This window comes from Neovison vison, chromosome 12 (genome assembly GCF_020171115.1).
Source record: "Neovison vison isolate M4711 chromosome 12, ASM_NN_V1, whole genome shotgun sequence".
Classification (NCBI taxonomy): domain Eukaryota; kingdom Metazoa; phylum Chordata; class Mammalia; order Carnivora; family Mustelidae; genus Neogale; species Neogale vison.
In genome coordinates, this window is record NC_058102.1 from 65,838,717 (window position 1) to 65,864,463 (window position 25,747).

Sequence of the window (25,747 nt, forward strand, 5' to 3'; positions counted from 1 at the left end):
TTGGTAATAAACTGGTATTTATGACTTGTATTAAACCTGGAAATGCCTTAAGACTATAAATAGGATCCTTTGGATTATGCAGTAGCCTCGGACCATCAGTGAGTAGGCTTATTAGTTATCTTCCTCCTGCTGTATCAAGTCTTTGTATATATCCAAAGGCTGGCTAATTCAATTTTGCTTTATCTGTATATCTTAAGATATCAGTAAAAACTGAAAATGTCCTGTGGTGATTATACTATCATAACTTTATTCCTACTAATTTCTGTACTATAATGAAATGCTACTTTTATTTTTCACATTTGGTAAAAGGATAATAATGTTATAAAGGATATCTAATGACTACATTTTTTAACCTCTTCTAATGTGTATATGTGACTATTTATGCTTATTGAAAGGTTGTTTACCAAGTATGAGTATATTGATTTCATTGATGCTTTAAAACTTTTTGTTGTTGTTGTTGTTAAACACTAAGTCATATATGTATCAAGGTAAGTGTATTTAATAGAAGGAGGGTGGATTTGGCAGTAGAGTTGTTGCTATTTTGATGAAAAGAAAACATTTTGTTTTTATTCTAGACAACCAGATGTTCCAGTATTTTATTACAGTTGTGCCAACAAAATTACATACATATAAAATTTCAGCAGACACCCATCAGTTTTCTGTGACAGAAAGGGTAAGTTGAATCCAGCTGATAAAGTGATTTGATTTTTTTTTTTTTTTAGCATTTAATAGTCCAGCTACAAAATAAAGTTAGAGTTGGTATCCTCCCCCATTTAAAATTTGTGGAAGTTTTGAAATGCATTAATATTTTAAGCCAATAAAAATGGATATTAGTATACTTTAGAGCAAGAAAAGAGGTAGATTTTAAAAATCTGGAACATCTTCTATATGGTTTAAACAAAATATTAAACTATGATGGTATTAATGACTTTATTCTTTATATCTTAATTTTGCAATGTTTCCTCTTGTATTGGTATAATTCGTTCTTATCTGCCAGTGGACTCTGATTTCTGTGTTAGTTTTTAATTATTGTTCCTATCCTGGGCTATGCATGATTCTTGTGTCTCAGATAGCAGACTTAGAGGGTTTGCCTTCCTAAGTTAGTGCTTTTTATTCATCTAAGAGGACAAACGTTTTGCAATCTCAGGGTGGAGTGGCCTTTTAAATAGGAGCAGAGTTTTGGAATTGGGCAGTTTAATAGACTTCTCATATATTCTGGGGTCATGTTTTCTTACTATTGTTTAAGAATGGTAAATATCCAAATATTAATATCCTGAAGAGTTCCAAGATTTGCAAACTTGATTTTTGAAGTGTAAACAAGATGGAATGAAATAGAGTATTTTCTTGCTGGTGAACACACTATGGTAGGTTTATGATTTTAGTTGCATTCTTTTCAAGAGAAAACTCCTTTTTTTTAATTTTTTTTTAAAGATTTTATTTATTTATTTGACATAGAGAGATCACAAGTAGAGAGGCAGGCAGAGAGAGAGAGAGGAGGAAGCAGGCTCCCTGCTGAGCAGAGAGCCTGATGCAGGGCTCAATCCCAGGACCCTGAGATCATGACCTGAGCCGAAGGCAGAGGCTTTAACCCACTGAGCCACCCAGGCGCCCCGAGAAAACTTTTAAAAACTAAGCCAGTAGCTTAAATTTTGATATCTTTCAAATGAGGGCATTCTCTTTTCTTCTTGTATTGTATTTCATACAGTTTAAGTAAAATGAACAACAGAAAGTGAAATTGTTTCTAAATCTGATAATTGAAATGACAAGAAATATAATTATTTTGTAAATTCTTCGCAAAGAATTGTAACAAAGTGTATGTCAAAATATGAGCCTGGCTTTTATGGATTTGGTCAGTGAAGATGCCATATAGTTGTAAGCTCTTGAGCTCAGTAAGTAGAACACTTAAGTGACCTTTTTGAGAAAATAGGAAAGAATGTCTCTGCTCTTTCGATTTCTGTAGAAGCTGATCACACAAAGAATACAGAATAATTTGATTGTCTCTGAAGAGCTTAGTCTAGTAGGACAATTCATAAAGAATTTTGGAGATCCCTCTTGTACATTTGGGCTGCAGGGCTTCATATTAACTGTGCAAGTAACCAGATGATGTGAATCCCATTTTTCTGCTTCTCTTGTCTCTCCCCTTCCTTTTAGGAACGTGTAATTAACCATGCTGCAGGCAGCCATGGAGTCTCTGGGATATTTATGAAATATGACCTCAGTTCTCTTATGGTAACAGTCACTGAGGAGCATATGCCTTTCTGGCAGTTTTTTGTAAGACTCTGTGGTATTGTTGGAGGAATCTTTTCAACAACAGGTTAAAATTCATTCCTTGTCTAATTTCTAAAAGTGTTACTGAAATTAAGATGCTTTCCCTTAGAAGGAGCAAGAAATGTATTTATTCCCATGTTTTGGTATTTAAAGAATTTTTTCTAAGATTTAATTCCAGACTTCCAAAATTACATTGATTACACATTAAACATAACTAAGTTCACTGCATTCAGTGATTTTAGGGAGATTAGTGACCTAGAAAGATCCTAAAATTGAATCCAAGTTCTGCCGTTTACATGGTAGTAGCCTTGTAGTATAGGACAGCTACCTTTCTGAAATTGTTTTTTCATCTATAAAAATGGGAATAATCATAAGTGTCTAACTTACAAGTGTGTTGTAGGATTAGATGAGAAAATGCCTAGAAATAGTAGACACTTGAATGTAAATTATTTTTTTCATGTAAGGTATTTTTAACTGTAGAATATGTAAAATCAAATCTTACCTACTTTGAACCATGTAATATGTGCAACCAAAATGTTCAGTCCATACTGTTTTTATGATTTGGGGCTTTTTTGTCCTGAACTTATGAGATTCTCTTAAAGATAACTTGCAGAATTGTAATCATGAAAATTTGAGCATTAAGTACAATAGATAAAGAAAGGAAACTTATCCCCAACGCTTTTCAGTATTACATGGAGCTGTATTACTTACATACTTTGAATTTTATTTTTTAAATGAATGAATAGGTTTTCTTATGAAAGACTTTGTTGCTACTTTCAGTTTGTTTAAATTTGGGGTGCTGATATTATTTTTTCAAAAAGGTATAAATGTAAGACATATAAAGCACCCTTGATAAGATTGCTTTGTCAAGTTCATGAATTATGTGGCCTTGTGATTTTGAAATCTGTTTGTTTTAAAATTCAGCTGTTTTTAACCATTGAAATGAATAAAGCAAACTGCCTTGTTTCCTTTCTTAATCTATTCCATTATAATTAGTGGAGTTTTTTTATTCTTATGTAATAATTTAGGAAATAATTTAGGAAGTAATTTCAATAAAAGCATCATATAATTAAAAACATAAACTTATTTTTTATTGCAGGCATGTTACATGGATTTGGGAAATTTATAGTTGAAATAATTTACTGTCGTTTCAGACTTGGATCCTACAAACCTGTCAGTTCTGTAAGTGCTATAGTAGAAATGGTGCTGACCTCTAACTCATAGTACCATTGTTAAACCTAAACAGTAGCTTTTGGTGCTCAGAAAGAAATTGCCCAAAATAAAGCATTGTGTTTAGAGGGGATGTTTAAGGAATAAAACTAATGCTTTGGTCTTTTCTTCTCCCTAGGTCCCCTTTGAGGATGGCCACACAGACAACCACTTACCTCTTTTAGAGAATAATACACATTAGCACCTCCTGAGTGAAGGAGAAAAACTTTTTGCTTGAGACATAAAACCTTTTTTAATAATAAAATATTGTGCAATATATTCAAAGAAAAGAAAATATGAATGAGAAGTGGGAATCATACCTAGGGAAAAAAAAAGAAAAACCCAAACTGAAATCCTATATATGTTGTGTCTGTTACAAATGTCCTAGAAGAAATTATGCAGCTAATCAGTGAATAAGCCTAACTGAAGTATTGCTTTGAAGATGACCCCTTCTGATATTTTCATAGAAATGGGCAGTATTGAAATCAGAGCTTGCTTCTTGGTGAAAGAGCCTGAAGTAAAGAAGTCAAACCACATCTAAAGAAAAAGGGATTATAAATGCAAATGTTTGCATCCTTCTGTTTTTAAAAGATCTGTCAGAATAAAATATGTAAAACATATGGAAAACTAGTCTAGACTTTAAAAAGTTGTGGTCAGGTAATAAAGGAAAACAGGGATGGGTCCCTATGTTATAGCCATATCAATGTTAAGCCATAATGACAAGGCCATTTATCCAATAATTTGGTCTGAGGAAGGTAACTGATTTTCTTTAAACTCTGGCTATTGGCTTTTTCTGACTGTTCAAGGCAGGGTCGTGGAAGACTAAGGTGAATTCTTATGGAGGCAGGTGCATAGGTGCTATAATATGTAACAGATATCATTCACATACTGTATAGTGGGCACTTACTTATACAGGCAGAAGAAAGCACATTTTTTAAAAAGTTGCTCAGTTTTCTAATCTGATACTTGTATTATTGGTATACCTTGGGAGCAGGTGGTGACTAATACAAAGGTCCATTGCTGGTGAGGAAACTTCTCAGCTTGTAAATTATTAAGTGGAAAAATAGACTATTTTCTACATGTTTGGGTGAGAGGCAACAGGGTAACTTTAAATAAAGTAGAAACATGAGGCAAATAAAGTAGAAACATGAGGCAAATACTTAAATAAGGCAAGATCGTGTCAGATTTAAGATATTATCATTAAACAGTGTCTGGTAAGCTGTAAACCTGGATTATGAGTGTCTGCATTCAGAGTGTCCTGAATGTGATTGATTTTGTTATTAGAGTGTGTTGTTCTAGCTTCCTTATTATTTAAGGATTGCTTTTAAATTTGCAGATTATGAAAGACTAAAAATAATGAGGGAGATTTCACTCAGGTGCCATTAAATACTGTATTTGGAATATGTGTGCCAACATCAGTTTTTCCTTTTTTAATACTTAATGATAGAGTCAACTACCAATCCCCAACAGTTGAAGTACTTCAGAGAAATGGGGAAATAAAATTCCAGGTAAGTAGGAAGGACAAGACTAAAAGACTAGTTTTAAAATGGTGGTTTGGGGACATAGGATGTCACAGATTACAGTTTTACAAATGGATTTTTTTTTTTTTTTAAAAGATAAATGTTTTCTTGAAAGTAGTTGGTACAGATGATGTGAGTGGAGAAGAGAGATACTGTTGGAACTGCTCTGAAGTAAAGCTTACGTTAAATGGCACTGCAGGAAGTAAGCATTATTGTTTAAAATACACACTTTACTACTAAGAGCAATTAAGTTGACTGATTAACACAGGTGACATAATGTGCTCTGAAAGATTTTTCTTGTTCCAGAAAATTCTAAATAACGAATGCGCTTTCTCTGTTGATTTTTTTTTTTTTTAAGATAGTATTTCCAGTGAAGTTAGACAAGGAACTATAGAACATCTCTCAAAAGAAATTTTATTTAGAATTTTAGCAATTTTAGACTGAATCTTGGTTCTGTGAATCTGCTTTCCAGAAAGTTCATTCAAGTTTCAGAGTCTTGTATTTTTTTCTTTTTTTTTTAGGGAGGTAAAACTATTGATTTAAAATTATTTTCTTTCAGTTAGGATTTTAGCAGTTAAGTGTCTTTAATAAGGATTTTTAAATTGTTTTGGTGCTTACATAAGATTTTTCATTGTTCCCATGTTTTCCAAATACCTTATTAAAATTTTAATGTAACTATCCTGTCCCATTAAAGCTGACTATAAAAACCATTTCTTTAAAGCAAAATCTTGCTTTGCCATTGATTTACACTTTAATAGTTAAGAAAACTTGCCACCTGACTCTCCTCAAATAGTAAAAGTCAGGTTTTTGGCCATCAAAGTAGTAAGATTCTGATCAGTCTTCTGGATGGTGACTGATGAAGTATGCCTGCATATTGGGATTTGTTAGGAGTTTTTGACCTCACCAAGTGTTTCTTTTCCATTGCAGAGAACACTGTGCTGACCTACTTCTTACGGAGCTTTGGCTTGTGCTTGGGGGAGGGTGTCCTCAGTAGGGTACCCAACTTTATTACTCAATCCTTTTTCTTTATTCATAATATTTATATATTCCAGCCTAAATATCTTAAAAGTTGAGATTTCAGCTTATATGAAATAGGTTTTTTAAAAAACTGTGTTTTGTATACTTTGGTCTAGAAAAAGAGATGAATATTTAGGTGAATAATTCTCTGCTGTGGTATTTGTACAGTACAGATGACCTCTTGGGAAAAGCTTAACGCAGTATTAGAATTACAAAATCACTTTTAATTCTCAGTTTAGATGATTAATACCACATTTTTCTCACATATGTTTTATGATAGCACTGAATTTTCATAGAAAAATTACTAATGCAAGCAAGGTTTGCAGTCTTTAATATAAACCTAACTTTGGAATTTGTAAAGGAATGACTTAAGGTCTAATTTTTTAATGGTATCTGTAGGGATGTTTTATGCATCCTTTTTATGTTCTGGGTTAATAATTCAGGTGCCAGAAAGGAAATTTTATCTACATCTTGTCTGCTTCAAATTTAAAACTTTGAATCTTGAACTCAAGTTCAAGATGCATATTTTCATTGTTTAAAAATACTTATGCCTGAGCCAGATGACGTTTAAAATTTCATCATGCCCTTTAACATAGTACTTAAGTCCCTCCACTTCTGTTTGGAGCTCTATTGCAAACCTTCTGCAAGCTAAAGTGAGCCACCCTTTGTCAGCACTATCCAAACTTGATCACCATGTATTCACTACATTATGGTATGATGCCTGGATTAATGTCCCAGTATTTCCTTATTGTAGTTTTTCCCCACTTTTGAAATATTTGTTAGTGATAAAATCACCTTGCATTGTCGTAACAGTAGGAAACAAACTGCCTTGGATTTTTTTGTTTTTTGTTTTTAAGAGAAAAGAGGATACACAATTTTAGAGTCTCAATTCTTAACAATTGGACTCTAAGTAAAATGACAAATATAAATTTCTTTGTCCTCTTACTATCGTGTACCCCCAAATAAGACTCAGTCCCTCATATATAAGCTTTTTTCCTCATAGGAAAACTGTGGCAGTCTTTAAATATCACTCTGTTATATTTGCTTTTGCTCCAGATAGAGCCAAATTACTGTATGAGATTGGATTTCTTTTGTATTTTCATATTAAAAAGTGAATGAGTGATTCTAAATCAGCTGTTTGAATGAGATGTTAACTGGAGATGATGGGCTGGATGAGTATAAAGTTAGTAAGTTATCTTAAATGTTTTTTCTGAGTTGTATACCAATCTGCTTCAACTTTTTCTAGTATTAATTGCTTTGGGTGGTGACTGTTTTTAACTCTGAAATAGTCATTACTGTATCAGGTATGTTGTGGGTAAAGAAGATAAGGATTACCAAAACTTCTTTTTAAACATAGATACCTTTTCTTTGCACTTACCGTCCATCCTCTTTTCCCCAAAAGTAGAAGGTTCTTCATATTACATTGTAATAATTGTATGTATTAGGCATTCAAATAATTGTTAATTGGTCTTGATAGAAAATAATTAGGGATTTTCTTTCATACGGATACCTATTTTTACTGCTTAATCATCACAGAACTTTATTTGTGTAATTTCTTTAATGCCACAGATAAAACATGCTTCAGCGTGTAAATGTAACACTCTTAATGGTATCAGAAAATGTTTAAGCATTAGTATCTGTGTGTTAAAATTTATACTCATCTGGTAGTTTCTTTGGAAAATTCTTTTTTCCTCAGGGGAGGGAGGAAATCTGTAGTAGTCAGCAGTTAAAGATACAACACTAGAAGAGGAAAACATTTTTTTAATTCAAACTTTCATTTAATCAAAAGGCAAAATGAATACTTGATCAGTGGAATTTATGGAATTGGTGAAACAATCAAAAGATAGTAAATTCTTAGAATAATTATGTTTTATCCCATCTCATTGAATTATAACTTGATTTCTTTTTATCATATCTAGAGTTTTTATCTCAATCAGTGTAGCTCAGAAATATCATCTAGACCTCTCAAATTAAAGATCACCAAGTGCTTTGTTTCAGAGCTGGGTTGTGTGCTCTGGAAAGGAGTTCCCAGACCTTTAGATGAGATTCAAGAAAAGATACTGCCCAGAAGAGTTCCCCCCCCAAATGCCCTTTATGGTGTTCAGAAAAATCTCAGGTAATACTGGACTAGAAGCTGCCCTTCAAGCCTTATGCACTACAACTATGTGCACGTGCTTTCTGAGTATTACCAATTAATCGGGAAAGTGAGTATACATATCACTGCCTTCCTTGCCAGTTTATGCTTGTGTAATTTTCTAGGGGTTGTGGGTTTTTTGGGTTTTTTTTTTTTTTAGTTGCTGAGGCCCCAAATACTATATCTGAATAATATTCCATATTTTTAACATGAAATGCTGCAATCCAACATACACTGATTTCTCAAATGCAAGTAAAGTCAGGATAACAGTTATATTATTAATATAGGGATTTGAGAATAAATAGTTTTTACTAATTCATTGGTATTATACATAAAGTATTTTTAAATAAAACAACACTTACTCTCTAAAGTGACAGTCTATTAGTGAAGTCTCTTCTGCTGTACGTTGCACAGGTAGCATTGTGTAACTGGAATGATCAAGGTACTAGCAAGTCCTGGTGGTCATAGAAGGGTAATCTTCCCTACTTCCCAGAAAAAGACTTAAACTAACATTTACATTTATATTTAAAATTTTGCCTTTCTCCCTGGCAAAGATAAGGGACTGAATTTTTGTGTTTTGTGTTTTTTGTGTTTTTTTTTTTCCAAGATTCTAGCCTAGGACCTTCCATCAGTCACTCTCGCTCTGAGGACTGAGCAAAATAAACAAATATAAGGGGTTTGGTGACTTCAGTGAACAGAAAGGAAGCTCCTGAGAGAAGATTATCAGGAAAATGGGTGACTCAAAAGATTTAGAAATAAAAGTTGTCAGATTCAAATTATGAGAACTAATTTTACTTATAAGCATAATCGGTACCAATGCAACTATGCTTGAGCTCTCCTTCTATACATAATTATTTACACCTAATTTTTTGTTTTGTTTTTTAGATTTCAGAAATAGTTGAGGGAAGTGCTAGATGTGAATCCACTTTTCCAATTCTCCCAGCCTTCAACAGGTCTTCATGGTATAACAGAAAAAGGACACTGAGATTTCAGTAGAGAATTATCTCTTTTACAGTATTTCTGAGGATGCAAAGATCATTCTTCCTCAACTTAATCTTGACTTTAAACCTTTATACTGGGTACCCCAGAATGATTCCAAGGTTAGAACTGCCTTTCTTTAGCATATTTCAGCTTATATCATGTGTTCTTCCACGTACATTGAGTTAAAAATTAGTCCTCTGAAGAGAAAAAACCTAAATATGGAGAGATGAATGTACTTTGGTGTTTTATATTCAAGGGCACAGAATGGAGTATTAGGAAGCAATCTGGAAATAATTTTTCCTAAGATATGTATGATTATAGGCTAGGATATGACTTTCCTTCTCTCACTGAAATAAAATACAGAGGTAAGAAACAGAGGTGAAGACATGACAATACTTTAACAGGTAATGAGCTTGGGCATATTCCTTGTTACTTCCTAATCTTGAGAACCACAGTTTGCTGTTTTAGAGGTATCCAAAAGGTTCCAGATAAAAGGAGCTTGCCGAATGTTCTTATACCTTAAGCGTGCTGGGTGCCCTAAAGTAGGAGAGGAATTTGTAACAGAAGCTCACAATGAAGAACCAGACATTCCGAGCCATCTGAGATCTTGCAATGAGAAGGCGCCACGCGATGAGGAAGAGGGCAGTGTTAAAGAGGTAGTGAATATTTCGGAGCCTGGGGACAGACACATAGAACCAAAGTTAAAACACCAAAGACCCAAATGTGTTATCTGAAGCCCAAGTGTATTGTTTCTGGTTGTGACCAGCAAATTGTTACGTGCCCACAGGTACGTGGCATGACCTTATGACCTTTTGATTTTTATAGCTCTTATTCCACAACATGCCTTCTGAATAATCAGATTTCCATATTATTCCCCTGACTAGTTTCTTTTTCCCATACCTCTCCCTACTTGGACGAATCTTACAAACATGACTAACATAATCTTTCTTAAATATACTTTTATCATATCACAAATATTCCCTGGTTCTTGTTCAGTAGAAGGTAAGTTCTAAAGTTCTCAGCCTGCTTCAAGGTTCCTCTGTTTGCAATTTACTTTTCCAAGCTTATAATCTCTGCATTAAAAGCCCTTTGCTTCTATGAGAATTATATCAGACTGTTCTGGTTCTTTGCCCCTTGTGGAATAAGGACTGAAAGGAATTTAAGGCAGTTTAAGGATTTCAAGAGTGGTTGAGTGATTTGCTCATGTTAAAGAGCACAGTTAAGTTACCTGCTTTTTGGTATTCTTTATTTCACATTATGATAGGTTGTGGTAGAAGAAATAGAGAAACTTGGATTCAAATCTGGTTCCTCTACTTCCCATGTCTTACTATGGACAAGTTACTTAACCTTCTTTGAGTCTAAATAGTTGATTTAAAAAAAAGAAAAATGGGATAACAAAATAACATCTCCCTCATACAGGTGTGGTGATATCTAGCTGAAACAGTGTATTACAAGGGGAGAATATATAAGGAAGGACCTATAATGTAGTAAATGCTCGGGAAATGTTAATTCCTCCTCTCCCCTGCTCAAATTTCATGTCTGGTATAAAATCAGGTATTTGTGGTAAGTGCTTGATAAATATTAACTGACTGATTATGCTTACCTTTTCAAATGTTGTTTTGCTTCTGGGATCCCAGCCATATCCTCTTTCAGTAAGTACTTCTTAACTCCTAAAACATAATTTTCAATGTATTCCAACCAGTTCAACTGGCGCACATCAAAGTTGAATACCTGAAAGGCAAGATGAGATTATGGGTTGCCAGATTTTCACTGATGGAGACAATCACCTTGTCTTTTTTGATGAAGTTTCTTTTACATAAATGAGTGACGTTCGGTTTGAAAGACTTAGGTTGGACCCCTCCAAAGGAGATTATTAGAGCTGTTGTTTCAAAGGCACTGACTCTATGGGTTACCATTTACACAAATATTTAAGCATAGATCAAGCACAAATATTTAACTTTTGGGAAGTCTTGTAAGGGAAATTTAAAGGAACTGGCATTAATCGGGTGAAAGCTAATTTCATTTCAAGTAAATGGAGGTTATTTTTTAAAGTGTTGGAATAACTTTGGTTAGGGAACAAAACTAAGAGTGCTTTTCTTTCCCATTCTTGAATTTTGGTGGTGGTCCCTTGGCCTACCATCCTTTCCTACTTCATTTTGCAGATTAAGATAAACTGTGGATAAGCAAAGCCTTAAGGAAAAGTTTAGCAGAATTTATATTCTGTATTTGTTTTAGAGGTGTTATCCACTGTGTGTGCTGTTAAATGAAGCCCTTCAAAAACATTTAGAGCTAAGTGATATGAGTGAAGTGCTTGCTTCTCTTGGAACACTAGTGCATTTCCTCCTCTTGGACATAGAATGCCATGGAACTAGATTTTTCCCTTTCACTTCGCCACCAGAAGGTTCAGAAACAAAGTCCCTGCTTAACTGCACTGACTTGGATAAGATCTCGTAGACTACACATGGATGGACATTCTATTTTTCTTATCCTTGAGTTCATGTTTTAAAATTTTCCCTAGTTTGATATTTTATTTCTATTTTGTTCTTTAATTATATATGCTTATTGCAAGTTATCCCAAATCTTTGTGAAATAATATGGAGTATTAACAAATAGATGAGATTAACAAGTTCGAGAGGGCTTCATAGACTTGTCCAACAGCTGAAATGCTTTCCAAAGGTAATTTTTTTTATTACTTTGGATATGTTTGTTTTCAATTGTAGCACTAAATATAACTTATTCATCTGTATAAATAGAGGCTTTTATTTTATACTATTTCACATTTCTAAGTTAGATTTCAATGAAGCCCTAAAGTTTAGAATTCTCATCCCATAGGGTGAGTCAAACTCAATTCTAAGCCGGAGTTTGGCAATTATATCCAGTTATTCAGGACTATTACCTTTGCTAAGATATTTTGAAAGCATATGTTAAAATCCATAGCCGATTTGTTTTTTTCCACAAAATTTTTGGTCATTTTAGGTTAAAATAGTAGTATGTCAAAAAATGGAACTCTATGCTTATTACCTTTTGAATTATTTAGATGGATATATTCCATGGAGAGAATACAATAAAAATAAGCCTACCTAAAACTTGAAGCTAATTTTAAACATAATCTATGGTAGCTTTTTAAAAAAATAAGCTAATTTGATCATTAGCTCTACATTTCAAACACATGCTTAGAATAATCTTTGTCTATACAAGGTACGTAAACATTTCTGAAAATAGCTCTATGTCATGTCTGGTTTAGAGAGGGTCAACAATTATTTCAGTTAAAACATCCCTCTAAATCTCACCTGGTGTATTTACTGTAACAGTGTTTGATTTGCAAGTAACTCTTAGGTTCCACGACCCAAAGTAATTCTAGAGCTTGGATTTGAATCATGTTCTATGAGTTTGGAATGTAGGAGTAAATCCCTTAGCTGGCAAGTGGGGTGAGCTATGGCCTTCTAATGTTTCCCTCTTGGTGTGACTTGGTTTCTTTTACATGCTGCCAAGTACTAGGTAACTCAAGAAATGCTTTTTGGGGGGCACCTGGTGGGCTCAGTCAATTAAGTGACTGCCTTTGGCTCAGGTCATGATCTCCGGGTCCTGGGATTGATCCCGTGTTGGGCTCCCTGCTCATTAGGGACTCTGTTTCTCCTTCTTCCTCTGCTATTCCAACTGCTTGTGCTTTCTCTCCCAAATGAATAAATAAAATCTTTAAAAAATGCTTTTTTCTTTAAAAAATTAGATAATGTCAATCAAGAGTGAAAACTTTAAAGTTTAATTGAAAACTAAGTCTTTGCTCAGGGAACACATGACTTCTTGAGAAGAAAAATGCTGTGTACAAATGTACAAAGTATGAAAGATTTCTATGTGAATTTCAGAATATGGAAAGATCTCAGGACTTAATGTCTGCAACTGCCAAGAAGCTAATGTAAAGAAAGAAATGGCACTGATGCTAAGCAATTAGAGTGAAGGCATGTCTTGAGAGATGCTTGAATTGTTGAAAACAGGTCATTAGAGGGAGAGAGAGGCTGTCTGGGTGTCAGTGTGCTAGAGGGAGGGAGAGAGGTCTTAGTGGGATGCACATGTGAGGAGGGTTTAGCTTTAAAAAGAAGGAAAGAACTGTAGCTTTGAAGATGCAGAACAATTTTGATTTAACAAGAATGGATGCATTTATGAGTAGTAAAATTATGATTTTTTTTTCATTGAAGTCCTATGTTGTGAGATTAGGGAAAATAGAGAGGTTTGTTGAAAACAGCCTCCAAAGGCAAACAGGGATTGAAGCAAAGTATGTGAAATGTGACTGCAGGATAGCAGTGAGGATCTAACCAGTCAAGAACCCAGGTCTCTTATCTACATTAACTTATATCCTGTAGTTATATCAATTGCACAGATTGGTTTTCTTAGCCAAAAAAAAAAAAAAAAAAAAAAAAAAGATTCTGTGTATATAACTAAAACTTCCTTCGTCAGATTTCCAGGTCAAATAATTCTAAGTTGCAAATGAGCAAGATTTTCCTGTTGGTTGTCAGCACTCTACTTACTCTCTGGTCTTCAGGACTCAGCTCAGACATCAGCATTTCTGTATTGTATGTGCTCCATTCCCAACTCCGGTTGACAAAATACTCCAGCATGGAAACTGTTCTTAAAAGCCGATTCATGACCTTTGTCATCCTGGGGTAAAGAGATATCAGCAAATACCAGCACACCACTGCTGGCTGCTTTCCCGTTACTACTTTTTAGGATGTGTGACAAATTACTTATCAAAAACTATAACAAGTTTCCCTCTTTCCCCCACTTCCTCATTAAAACACGTATTCTTTTTTTCTCTGTCCACATTAACTGTTGAATGAAGGAATATTGACTCTAAGGGAGTTTGATTAGTCATTTAATACCATTGAACTCCTCTTCCTCTCTACTACCTTCTCTTCCTCAAGAGTAGCAAATATTTTGGGGCACCAGGGTGGCTCAGGGGGTTAAGTGACTGCCTTCAGCTCAGGTCATGATCCTGGAATCCTGGGATTGAGTCCCACATTGGGCTCTCTGCTCAGCAGGGAGTCTGCTTCTCCCTCTGACCCTCTCCCCTTTCGTGCTCACTCTCCCTCTCTCTCAAGTAAATAAGTAAAATCTTAACAAAACAAAAAAAAAAAAATGAGCAAACATTTAAAAAGTGCAGCCTGATACCAGAAAAGAACTTACTAGGTGATAACCCCACTGTCTGGCACTGTGCTGATGCTTCAAAAATTATCTCACCTAGTTCTCATAGCATCTCTGCTAAGTAGCTTTGTATCTACATTTTATGAATGGGCAAAGTGAACTTAAGATAGATTAAGTGGCCATGATAATACAAGCATCAAAAGGAAAATTCCAACCCAGTTTTGACCGACCTAAAAAAGCCTCGCTTTTGTAATCTCATCACTCTTGTGTCCCATTTCTTCTGATGGCTGGCATCTGCCCGCCCTGTGGTCAGGACGGTGACCAGCTCCGCTGTGTGAACTTGCCAAATTTACAACAATTTATGGGAAACTTTCATATTTGATGCTCACAGGTAGTAAAGATATGTACTATTCATCTTAAAGAAGGATTAACAGGTTCAAGGTCACACAGCAAATGCAGCAACCTAGATCTTCTGGCTACGGATCACTTTAGCCCATAGAACACTGACTTTAGGCCAGGTTAGCAGTAGTGATTACTGTAGTTGACCCAATAATGACTTGTGATGCTATTTTGGGAATTTGGTCTTATTTCTGGTCAAATCCTAATAACCCATTTACCTAATGTCTTCTGCGGGACTTCTCTCATTGTATCATGGGAAATTCCTAGGCAGAAGGTATACTCATTATTCCCCCGATATAAGCATCATAAAAGGGTTCCATTTGGCTATTATCATCTTACATTTTTGCTATCGACAATATATCTCCCATCCTCCTCTCCAAATCCACATATTTAGACCTATTCTAACCAATGTGATAGTATATGGAGAAGACTTTGGGAGGTGGTTAGAGCCCTTTATAAAAGAAACCCCAGCCTGGGTGGCTCAGTGGGTTAAGCCGCTGCCTTCGGCTCAGGTCATGATCTCAGGGTCCTGTGATCGAGTCCCGCATCAGGCTCTCTGCTCAGCAGGGAGCCTGCTTCCTCCTCTCTCTCTCTCTCTGCCTGCCTCTCTGCCTACTTGTGATCTCTCTCTGTCAAATAAATAAATAAAATCTTTAAAAAAAAAGAAACCCCAGGGGCGCCTGGGTGGTTCAGTGGGTTAAGCCTCTGCTTTCGGCTCAGGTCATGATCCCAGCATCCTGGGATTGAGCCCCGGCATCAGGCTCTCTGCTCAGCAGGGAACCTGCTTCCTCCTCTCCTTCTCTGCCTACCTCTCTGCCTGCTTGAGACCTCCATCTGTCAAATAAATAAAATAAAATAAAAAGAAACCCCAGAAATCTCTCAGCCTTTCCAGTATGTGAGGACACAGATGGCTGTCTAGGAACCGGGAAGCAGGTCTTCAGCAGATGCCGAATCTACCAGCACTGTGATCTTAGACTGCCCAGTCTCTGCAACCATGAGAAATCAGCTTCTGTTGTTTATAACCCACCCAATCTATGATAGTCTGTTATAGCAGCCCAAATGGATAATGGCAGTCTTTTTCCCTTCTACAACTCTGTTGTCATTGATGTAATTTCAATAAATTTATTTTAATTTTTGAAAATAAGCATTGTAGAATGCTATCCTATGTACAGGGATATATCAGCATAATAGTATTTTTTCTTAGAATATATTTATGACTTTCAAGCACAGAAGGTATTCTTAACACAAAATGTAAAAGCTATAAAGGACTCTTTTCCTTTATTCATTTTATCACATAAAAACGTAGAACTACTGGGGCGCCTGGGTGGCTCAGTGGGTTAAGCCGCTGCCTTCAGCTCGGGTCATGATCTCAGGGTCCTGGGATCGAGCTCCGCATCGGGCTCTCTGCTCAGCAGGGAGCCTGCTTCCTCCGCGCTCTCTCTCTCTCTCTCTCTCTCTCTCTCTCTGCCTATCTCTCTGCCTACTTGTGATCTCTCTCTGTCAAATAAATAAATAAAATCTTTAAAAAAAAACGTAGAACTACTACTTTATTTTTTAAGATTTTTTCTCTTCTTCTTTTTTTTTTAAATAATGAGAGCATGCATAAGCAGGGAGAACGGTAGGCAGAAAAGTAGGCCCTGCTGAGCAAGGAGCCTGACACAGGACTCGATCCCAGGACTCTGGGATCATGGCCTGAGATGAAGACAGATGCTTAACCTATTGTGCCACCCAGTCATCCCTAAAACTTTAGTAATAACAGTGATTACTATATTCTATGCCCTGTTACATAAAACCTCATAAAATAGGTATGATTACTATCCCTTTTTACAGGTGAGGCAGTTAGGTATTACAGACTGTAATTTAGGGCTCACATGGCCCTTGGTGAAGCCAGGATTTAAATGTGTAAGTCAGACTCTACACTCCATGCTCTTAAGACCTACATTGTATGTAGTCATGTTGTATTATAAAAAGATTCATTCATAAAGCTATGAGATAAGAAATTGAGTTGGAGAAAATACATGAAGTATGTATTTATGCACATAAGTGAGTTTCTATAAATTAATATGGTCAATCCAGTGGAAAAATAGGTGGGAAGCAGAGGCAGACAACTCACAGAGGAGAAACCTTGAATGTCCAATGAAAAAATGAAAGCCCAGCCCCTCCAGCAATTGGGAAAGCAAATCAAAGTAACAAAGAGATGCCATTCAGTGCCATTAATCTGACAATTCAAAACATTTTTTTTTTTTTTTTTTTTGGTCAACTACTGATGAGGGTAATTAAAAACACATTTTTACCCTTCTGTGCTGATGTGCAAACTGACAGAGGCTTCCTTTAGGGCAACCTAGGTAGTGACAAAATCCAGATAGCCTCCACCCCAGACCCAGTGGTACATTCTAAAAAAATGCAGGTGCACTGATATTCATTACCCCACCATAATAGGAAAAAACAACACTAGGCAGAAGGACTTAGATTTTCAAGGAACATTAGTGGGGAAAAGTTGGAAAATATGTAGGCTTGAATTACACACACACATACACACACACACACACCTCAAAGCAAAACTATATATATCTATATATGGTTGTAAATGCATAGAAGATTACACACAAACGTACTTGGGAAGGGAAAGAGTTTAAAAGGATTCTAGCATTTTTTGCATTTTGCCATAAAAATTTTTATTGGCTCCCTTTCACCTTTTTTCTTTTCTACTTGCAGAACTTTGCTCTTTATCCAGGTCTTCTTCCAGCCCTGATAAATTTTAAAGACTTCCATGTTTCTTCCTATAATGTTTGGTATTCCTTATTTTCCCACCTTTATTTAATAATCCCCATACAAATATTTACAGTGTCTCCTTTTCACCATGCTCAAGAAGAACCTGATGATTACTGACTTATGAGCTCTAAATAAGGTCTCTGCAAATTTGGATAAATATAACATTGCCTAAGCTTTAGCCATTTGCACTACTAATAAGGATGGAAATTAAACATGACGAGAGACTGCCTCCTATAAAGAGACTAGCATGGAAAGCAATGCTATTCATGCTTCCCACGCTTGCTCGTAGGGATTGCATTTGGTAATTTTAATAATGATGGCTCTTCAGACAAATACAAAATTCAAGGGAGAGAGAAAGAAAGGGTTAGGTCCTAAGTCTCACCTCTAGATGGCGACAGAGCGGCCTCAGCGACAGCACATTTCATTCTACCTTGTTCCCTTTAATTTCTTTACTTGCCTCTAGATGGCAGTAACTCTAGTTCAGGTTTTTCCAGATCTCTCCTCTTCCACTTCTACACTACTTTAAATTCTTCCCTTAGCTTCTATTTCCTATTTGTAAAATTGGTGTTATGAGTACATCCTCTCTGGATTGTTGTGCGAATGAAAACGAGATCATCCCACGTTATCGTGTGCGTGTGTGTGTGTGTGACCATCATTGCACAATTTTAAGATTATCTAACAGTTTAGAAAACCCCAGACTTAGTCTCATTTGCTTTGCTTTTTCGGATGAATACTTGAATACAAGTTTCTCAACATTTACTTTCCTTTATTATGATAGAGGATTTTTGGGACTTCTCATTACTACTGCTTCAGTTGGCCCTAAATTTATACAAGATTCAGTTGTTATCTTCAACCCCCAGATGAAAGGAGGGCTGTGCTCTGGGGCCTCAATCTTCCATGCAACAACACTCTTAAAGCCACTGACTTGGCTTCTCACCTGGGCTTCCTTCCTGTGAGCCGCAGATAGAAGTCATAGATGATGGCAGGGGCCCGGTGGCTGACAGCATTCCAGTACTGGCTTGTGATGAGGTTGCTTGTGAAGTCTGCATGTGGCCTCCTAAAAGCTCTCTCAAATGGGGCTTTTTCAAAGGTTGCCAAGACTTGGAGTCCTGGGGAAGAAAACAGAGTACTAAGTCTAGAAGCATATAAGCCCACTGTAGTGGAGGGCATTTGCAATGGGTCAAAATGATAAAGACTAGTGATTGCTGTGAAGAATCTAGAATCAATGTCTAAGAACAATGTTAAGATATTTATGCAAGGCAAGAGGTCACCTACAAAATCAAATAATGAAAATGGGTTACAAAGTGGGTCCTTTTCCTGAAAACTTTATCTAAAACAACTTCTTGAGGGAAATAGTTTCAGTCAATACAGTGAAGTATTGTTCAGAAAAACATAAATCCATCATTTGATTCCCAGGTTATTTAGTCTATTCCGAAAGCCCCAAGACATTTCCTAAGTAGGATCATTGATTGTAGAACCATCAGGAAAGTTTCTTCATATTTTAAACTTTTAAAAGGGTTAAAGTTTCATAAATGTTTAAGTGAAAAAGAGCATATCAAGGCAGGATTCCCTTGTGCTGGTTCACTTATATACCCGTCTTTTACTTCTTTGTTATTTCTGCTTCTCTGGGGATACCCCAGACTCCACTGTCCATTCACTTTTGTCTCCAGATTTTTTTTCCACAACATTTTTTTTAATGATTAAGTAGATAAAACCTAGATAAAAGTTAAAAGACTCTTGATGTATATTTATAAAATAAATAATTCTTTTCAAAAGATATTAATTCCAATTAAATATTGATTTTACCAATGTAAAATTTTCAAAGAATATACCTAAGTTCATTATTCCATTATGATAACTATATCAGTTATCAAGGTAATAAGATTATTATCCTTCTTAAAGTGTGTTACTTGGAAATCTGTATAAAATATATATACCTTGTACAGAAGAGATTCTCAAGAAACATCTGACCCAGGAGTCTGGACTCTTTTTCCCCCCAGAATGGGACTGCACAGAGACCTGTCCTCTACTCATATTTGAGGTACCAGCCCTCCACATGATTTTGAATAGATCTCTTCCTCTCTTGGGGTCTCATATATAAAATAAAAAAAGGCCACTAGATTATTTCTAAGATTACTTTCAACTATGATATTGTATACTTTGATAAACAGAAAACAAGAGGTTTCGAGAAGAAGACTTGAACTCCATCAGAAATGTAGTTTACATGTAGCATCTTTTTATTGACAAGCTTAACATAACTTGTTTGCTTCTTTAATGCCACTTTTTATGAGTAATAAAAAATACCTTAATACCTTAATCCTGTTACTGAGGTAGAGGAGATGTATTTTTAATTCCAAATGTTTTCAGAATTACTCAGATATATGATCTAAGTTACTGGATATATGATCTAAAGAGCTTTGATGCCAGTAGATAATTTCATTTTTTCTGAAATAACTTTACAAATAGAATAGCATAGGAGAGTGCTCTGAAATGAAAATCAGATTCTAACAAATTAAGTACAAGTGATTTTTTTCTATATCTAGTATCTAAATAAGACTAGATGATCTAAAATTTTCAGATATTTGCAGAAAATCAACTAAATTGACAGAGCACAACATTGATTAACTAATTTTCTATTAATGCAGGGTTAATTACTTCCATTCAGTAAGATACTTTCAAGGTGACACTTATGGCTCGCTGTATAAATCAGTGAAGAGTATTGACTCAGTAACCTACATCTACTTGTTTTTGATGATCCCACAGTCTTGATGGTGCAGCCAGGGGACAAGGGATGTGGGCGTGGAAGCAGCCCCCGCCTCAGCAGGCGGGGCATTTCCTCACTGACGTTATTTACAAGTGCTCACTTTCACTCGGTTTTATGTATTTTAAAAAATCTTCATAGCCAATGAACCCCTTATTGCTTGCAGTCATGTATATTATTCCTGCTGACCCTTTCTTTGATATTTCACAGCACATTCTAGTTAACTCTTACACATTGATAATTATTGATTCTTTTATCTTGTACTTATTTTTTATCTTTTCCTCCCATTAGACTCAAAGCTCAAAGACACATTTTGCCACATTTCCCCCTGTGGTAGACACTACTACTGTGTGGGCAGATGCTAATAGTTAATGTAGTTATATCTCTACAGGCACTTACCCATTTTGCCCCAATTACAAGGATTGAGGTTACCAGATGTACAGTGGTAGATTAATGTTGACTTAGGTCTGGAAAATGAAATAAAAATTAAATAAATACAACAAAATGGAGGACGAATGAAAGAAAGATAAGGAAAAACAACATGTAGGCAAGGATGTTTCAATAATTCCCATAACCAGGGCAACACTTCCAGCTTTTGTTCCTTCTTTGGGTAAAAATGCAAAATGGAAGAAGACAAGGAATGTGTGTGTTTGTGCGTGTGCATGTGAAAGAGATCTCAAATAAGTTGATGTATTTAGGGAGCAGATGGAGGTACCATGACAATGAGAAAGCAGATAATATCACTAATTCTGGACATGTTTATTGGGCAAAATATAGGCTATGTTTTCTTCTAAGTTCAGTTAAGCCCTGTTGTATTGGAAAACATCTAAATGGCTGACTTCAAATAAAAATTTAATTGTTTGCCATTTACTATCAGAGTCAAATATACAAACTTCTTTTTTTTTCTTCCCCCTGTACTAGGAAACAGCCTCTTCCATGGTGATCTGAACTTTTGGCATGTAGCAGGACATGAGCAGTTGTATAAAATATAAAAGTTGCCCTTATTTCACCCACTTTTATCTCCTTTGCCTTAAAAAGGGGAGCTGTATTTTAGACTACTGATTAGAAAGAAAAGCCTTTTGGGTTTATAAGAATTTTGTGGTTAAACAATTTAGAGTTTGCTACTTTATCCAAAATATGAAGCAGTATTTATAAAATATTTCCATGCATATGTGATGGCATATTTGGAACTACGTAAAATATTGAGACTGATCCTTTCTGACATTTGGGGTCTACTACAATCAAACGCACATATTTTGAAACTAAGCCTAACATATTCACCCTCCTCCTCATCAAATGTTTGAAAGCCGGTTTCCACATGCGCACCTGTGAACGGCTGTGTACCATCCCACAGCCAAAGTGAGATTGACAACTGTATCAACGGGAACTAAATCTGCCACAGCCATCGGAGTAGCTCTTATGGACCGAAGAAACCCTTTCCCAGCCTGCATAGGAAAAAGAACAGTAAGTACTGAACCAAGTTTTAAGTAACAGCTGGGACTAATACTAAATTAATGCTGCTAGTTAACAACAGTTAACACTGACTCAGGGCTTACAGGTTAACACGCTAAGGCTGACTTCTCTCAGCCTATCCAACCACCCCTACAACCAACCCCCCGCCAAGTCCATCTCAAATGCCAATTTCCATAGAGGTCCTCAGGTTCCTTTAGGGGTAGAGTTCCTCCAATTTGTGAGAGGTTAGTATGTTCAGCTGATGAACAAACACCAAGAACAGTTTTTCACATTTAAAAATTAATTCATAAGATATCTTAAGAACTAAGGTTTCCCAAATTTTCCATTAAGATTCGTTTACCATTTTTTAAAATTTATTTAACGTAAAGAGAGAGCAAGAAAGAGAACAAATGGGGAGGAGAGGCAGAGAGAGAATCAGGCCTTGTGCTGAACAGGGAGCCCAGACACAAGGCTCAATCTCAGGACCTGAGCCCAAGGCACACACTTAACTGAGTCATCCAGGCACCCTTCAGTTTAGCATTTCTTAAGTGACACCATTTTCTGCTAATTCTCACTAACTTACAAACAACAGTAGCCTCTAGACGTCTAAGAAACATTTTAAAAAGTTAATAGACTTCTACTGTTCCATAAATACTCTTTATTACTTAAGGAAAGGCCACCATTTTTTGTTAAGTAACTTTGTTCACTTCAAAGATGTTATATAAATGTAAGAATTGGGAATTATTCACATTAATAAATAAGTCATACCAATAAATATATAGGTTAATAGTCATGTTCACTGACTTTATGAAGTTATTGATACCCTGCATATTTCCAGCATTGATTTGCAGTGGTTAGCACTTTCCTATATTTCTAATCTCTATTTTCTTGTGACTGATTCCCCTTCCTTTTTATGTAAGAAATCAGTCTGAAAGATTTTAGAAAATCTGCATCCATGTGCAGCTTTGTAAATAATAAAATAAACCTCACTCTAGGACCATGTAAAAATAATTATGTTCTAAGTTACCAAATGTTCACCCCAACTAAGATCTTAAGATGAAAGATTTGGGGCGCCTGGGTGACTCAGTCAGTTAAGCATCTGCCTTCGGCTCAGGTCATGATCCCAGAGTCCTGGAATCAAGTCCTACATAGGGCTCTCTGCTCAGCGAGGAGCCTGTTTCTCCTTCTCCCTCTGTCTGCTGCTCCCCTTGCTTGTGCTCTCTCTTCTCCCCCCTCCCACCATCAAATAAATAAATAAAATACTTTTTAAAATAAAAAAAATGAAAGAGTTGAAGACAGGTGGAGAAACAAAAAGAGAGGGGCTGCTAGAAAGAAATCCGAAGTTCTCTGCTGCTGTCTTTGACAAATAGTCATAATTCACTCTTAGGTTTGTATGTTAGTTCACGTGGGACCTAGCTCTGAAGTACAGCATTTCTAATAAGATTTACACTCAGGGAGAGAAGTGAATTCCTATTCATCATCCTAAAGAGCAGAGAGGCCGTTCAGGTCCTATAGTGCTTCCTCCTGAACTGTGAGCTGGCGCACGCCTCCCATCACCTAGATCAGCCTTCACCACAGGGACCTAGAGGTACTGCTGATGTTTCTCCTTGTTTGGGAGAGGAGTATTGGTGAAAAGCGTTTTCTCCATTCATTTTTAATAGGAGAAAAATTTGCTCTAATTGGTGATTCTCTTTCTTGTATCTGTTGAGGACTATTAGTCATGTATTTTTATTATACATACAATTTCTATCCATACACATTAACTCTTGAATGTGTATCATAACGAAGAATAATCTTTGAGAATGTGATTTTTGTTGCCTCCCCAATTTACTGTATTAATAATTCAAGCTATTAATAAATAGCGAAAAGGAGGAAACACTCCCCTCTTGTGGTAATTAAAGGGAAATGCAGACATGGTCCTTGATGCTCAGACTTTCCAAAAATAAAACTCCTCAAGAGTAACTGATGATATCACAGTGCTTCTGCTTTCCTGATAATAAAATCTACAAATAATAAAAGTAATTTCATCCTGACTCTATTTCCCAACCAGCAGAATTGAGATTAAGTGGCTTCCATTGTAGTTAATAAAGTAACACTTAGGGATTTGGATCAATGAAGCTAAACCAACACTAGGCATTTTATTACCATTTCTCCACCACCTTCCGAGGAGTTATTTCTACGTTATTATACGTACCGCAATAATGAGCCCACTAGGTCCATTTAGGTTATCAACCCAGCCCTAAAAGAAAAAGATCTCTATTAGTTACACATGTCAGAAAATCATTATACGTCTATGCAATGTCTGCAGTCTGATTTTAGTAAGTTTCAAACAAGAGCACTGAGATCCCAGCTGATAGAACAGTCTCATCCAATATATCTAAGATCACAAAGATCGCTGGCAAAGCACTGGATATTTCTGCACTTGTGCAAGAATGAAAATTCTGCCAGCATCTTTTTTTCATGGGGGGGAGGAGTCATGGGGAGTTTCAGTTTGTTTTATGACATCTTAGAGGTTAAACTGAACCTTGACTTAATATCATAACTTGTTAACCAAGTCACTAGCCATCACTTTTCTTCACCTCAAGCCTGATTTTAACTCTCCAGGGGAACACTACATATCAAACATGATTTGTAGGAATGATCCATTTCTGGAAAATCTGAAAAGTCGAGCACCCATACTCTATTTGCATTAGCTTGCTCAGAGATGTTCACGGGAAGAATATGTTATGGAGCTGTTGGAGGAAAAACGTCTTCTTGAGCTTGTCTCCTAAGCCCTCAGCAAGTCAGTTGACCTTATTATGTCTGTTTCTTCATCCGTGAAGTTAAAATGTGTGTTTAAATAGGAGAGGAGGGAGAATAGAGAAGAGGGAAGACCTAATATTTATTCGACTAGGGACCAGGCACTACACGAGACACTCCTTGTACATGGTCTCATTTGATTGGCTCTCCACATTGTAATGGGCTAAAATAGCATAAGCCTAGGTTTAGAGATGAGACTGCTCAAAAGCCTGAATTTTCAGTAAGTCATAGAGCTCAATTTTTTTTGGCCCTAAAGCTTCGCAGAATTGCTTCAAAAAAGATAGTATAATTCGGTGTACTTTCAAAAGGATACAGCAATACACAGATGCAAAAATTAATTATTCCTAAACTGAGATCCTTGTGGTCTTTATTTACCCTGACAGTTATAAAACTACCAAAATGGCCACCAAGAACATTCTGGTATATTTAAACTATAGTGGGGAAGCCAAGAACTAAAACTATCTGCTACAACAATTTTCAGAGTCCAGTGAATGAGAGGCTAATGTAAGACCTCCATCCAACTCTGGGACAGACAGTAGAACCTCCAGAGGAACCTCATGCTGGATAAATCCTGAACCAAATGTGGAATTTTGTCCTAATATAATGGGTTCGTATTTGATTTGCTGCACTTAACTATACGTTCTGAGAAGAGAGAGAGAGAAAAGGACATCTTCGGAAAGTAACTGGGTGAGAAGGATGATGGTTTGGAAGCAAAGCAAGGAATCCAGACAAGTGGACTTACCGGGAAAGGCTCCTGCCAGGTTGCTCCCACAATGGAGGGCCTTATGATGGCAATGTTTAGGTTCCCGCTCTCCTGCTGCACCACCATCTCACCCAAGGCCTTGGTATACGTGTAAGTATTGGGCCGATCACCGATCAGCTTGGGGGTGATCTCATCAATAATAGCATCATCTAACCACCTGTGGGTAGTCAGAGTCAAAAAGAATTCTAGTAACATATGTTAGACAATAGACAGGAAGAAAGATAGGAAGGAAGGGAGGGAGGGAGGGAAGAAGGGAGGAAGGAACCTCCAAACAAAACACAATCAAACAAGATGTCCCCTTTCTCGCTTGAGTCCTGGAATTCAGAACAGTCATAGGATACCAAGGCTGAGTGGGCACCCGTCCAAACCCCGACTGCTGAATGAGCTCTTGGCTCTGCACCATGAGGCCCGCTCTTACCAGTTGAGTCCAGCTTCCTCCCACCTAGACTGGTAAATTCAACAGCCATGCAATCTACTAATTTATTATGCACGATCTCTAATTATCCTCAGTTATTTCCTCTTCGACTGGCTCAGGA

At 36.3% G+C, this 25,747-nt stretch overlaps 2 protein-coding genes across 4 annotated transcripts in view; one reads left to right on the forward strand and one right to left on the reverse strand.

Annotated features, from left to right (window-relative positions):
- ERGIC2 (ERGIC and golgi 2) overlaps nucleotides 1-4,878 on the forward strand; it is a 38,949-nt gene extending 34,071 nt beyond the window's left edge. Inside the window, exons 11-14 of the mRNA XM_044228288.1 lie at nucleotides 576-673; nucleotides 2,152-2,314; nucleotides 3,368-3,450; nucleotides 3,617-4,878. Coding sequence (XP_044084223.1) covers nucleotides 576-673; nucleotides 2,152-2,314; nucleotides 3,368-3,450; nucleotides 3,617-3,679 — 407 coding nt within the window. The 3' untranslated portion in view covers nucleotides 3,680-4,878. The remainder of the gene's footprint in view (nucleotides 1-575; nucleotides 674-2,151; nucleotides 2,315-3,367; nucleotides 3,451-3,616) is intronic.
- Nucleotides 4,879-8,924: 4,046 nt separating this feature from the next.
- The window catches only part of FAR2 (fatty acyl-CoA reductase 2), a 140,845-nt gene continuing 124,022 nt past the window's right edge, over nucleotides 8,925-25,747 (reverse strand). For all 3 annotated transcript variants that reach the window (XM_044228287.1, XM_044228286.1, XM_044228285.1), the window contains exons 5-12: nucleotides 25,191-25,368; nucleotides 23,844-23,888; nucleotides 21,524-21,642; nucleotides 20,597-20,664; nucleotides 18,374-18,545; nucleotides 13,653-13,782; nucleotides 10,733-10,860; nucleotides 8,925-9,804 (exon numbers count right to left, since the gene is read on the reverse strand). In XM_044228287.1, the coding sequence (XP_044084222.1) occupies nucleotides 9,642-9,804; nucleotides 10,733-10,860; nucleotides 13,653-13,782; nucleotides 18,374-18,545; nucleotides 20,597-20,664; nucleotides 21,524-21,642; nucleotides 23,844-23,888; nucleotides 25,191-25,368 (1,003 nt within the window). In that variant the 3' untranslated portion in view covers nucleotides 8,925-9,641. The remainder of the gene's footprint in view (nucleotides 9,805-10,732; nucleotides 10,861-13,652; nucleotides 13,783-18,373; nucleotides 18,546-20,596; nucleotides 20,665-21,523; nucleotides 21,643-23,843; nucleotides 23,889-25,190; nucleotides 25,369-25,747) is intronic.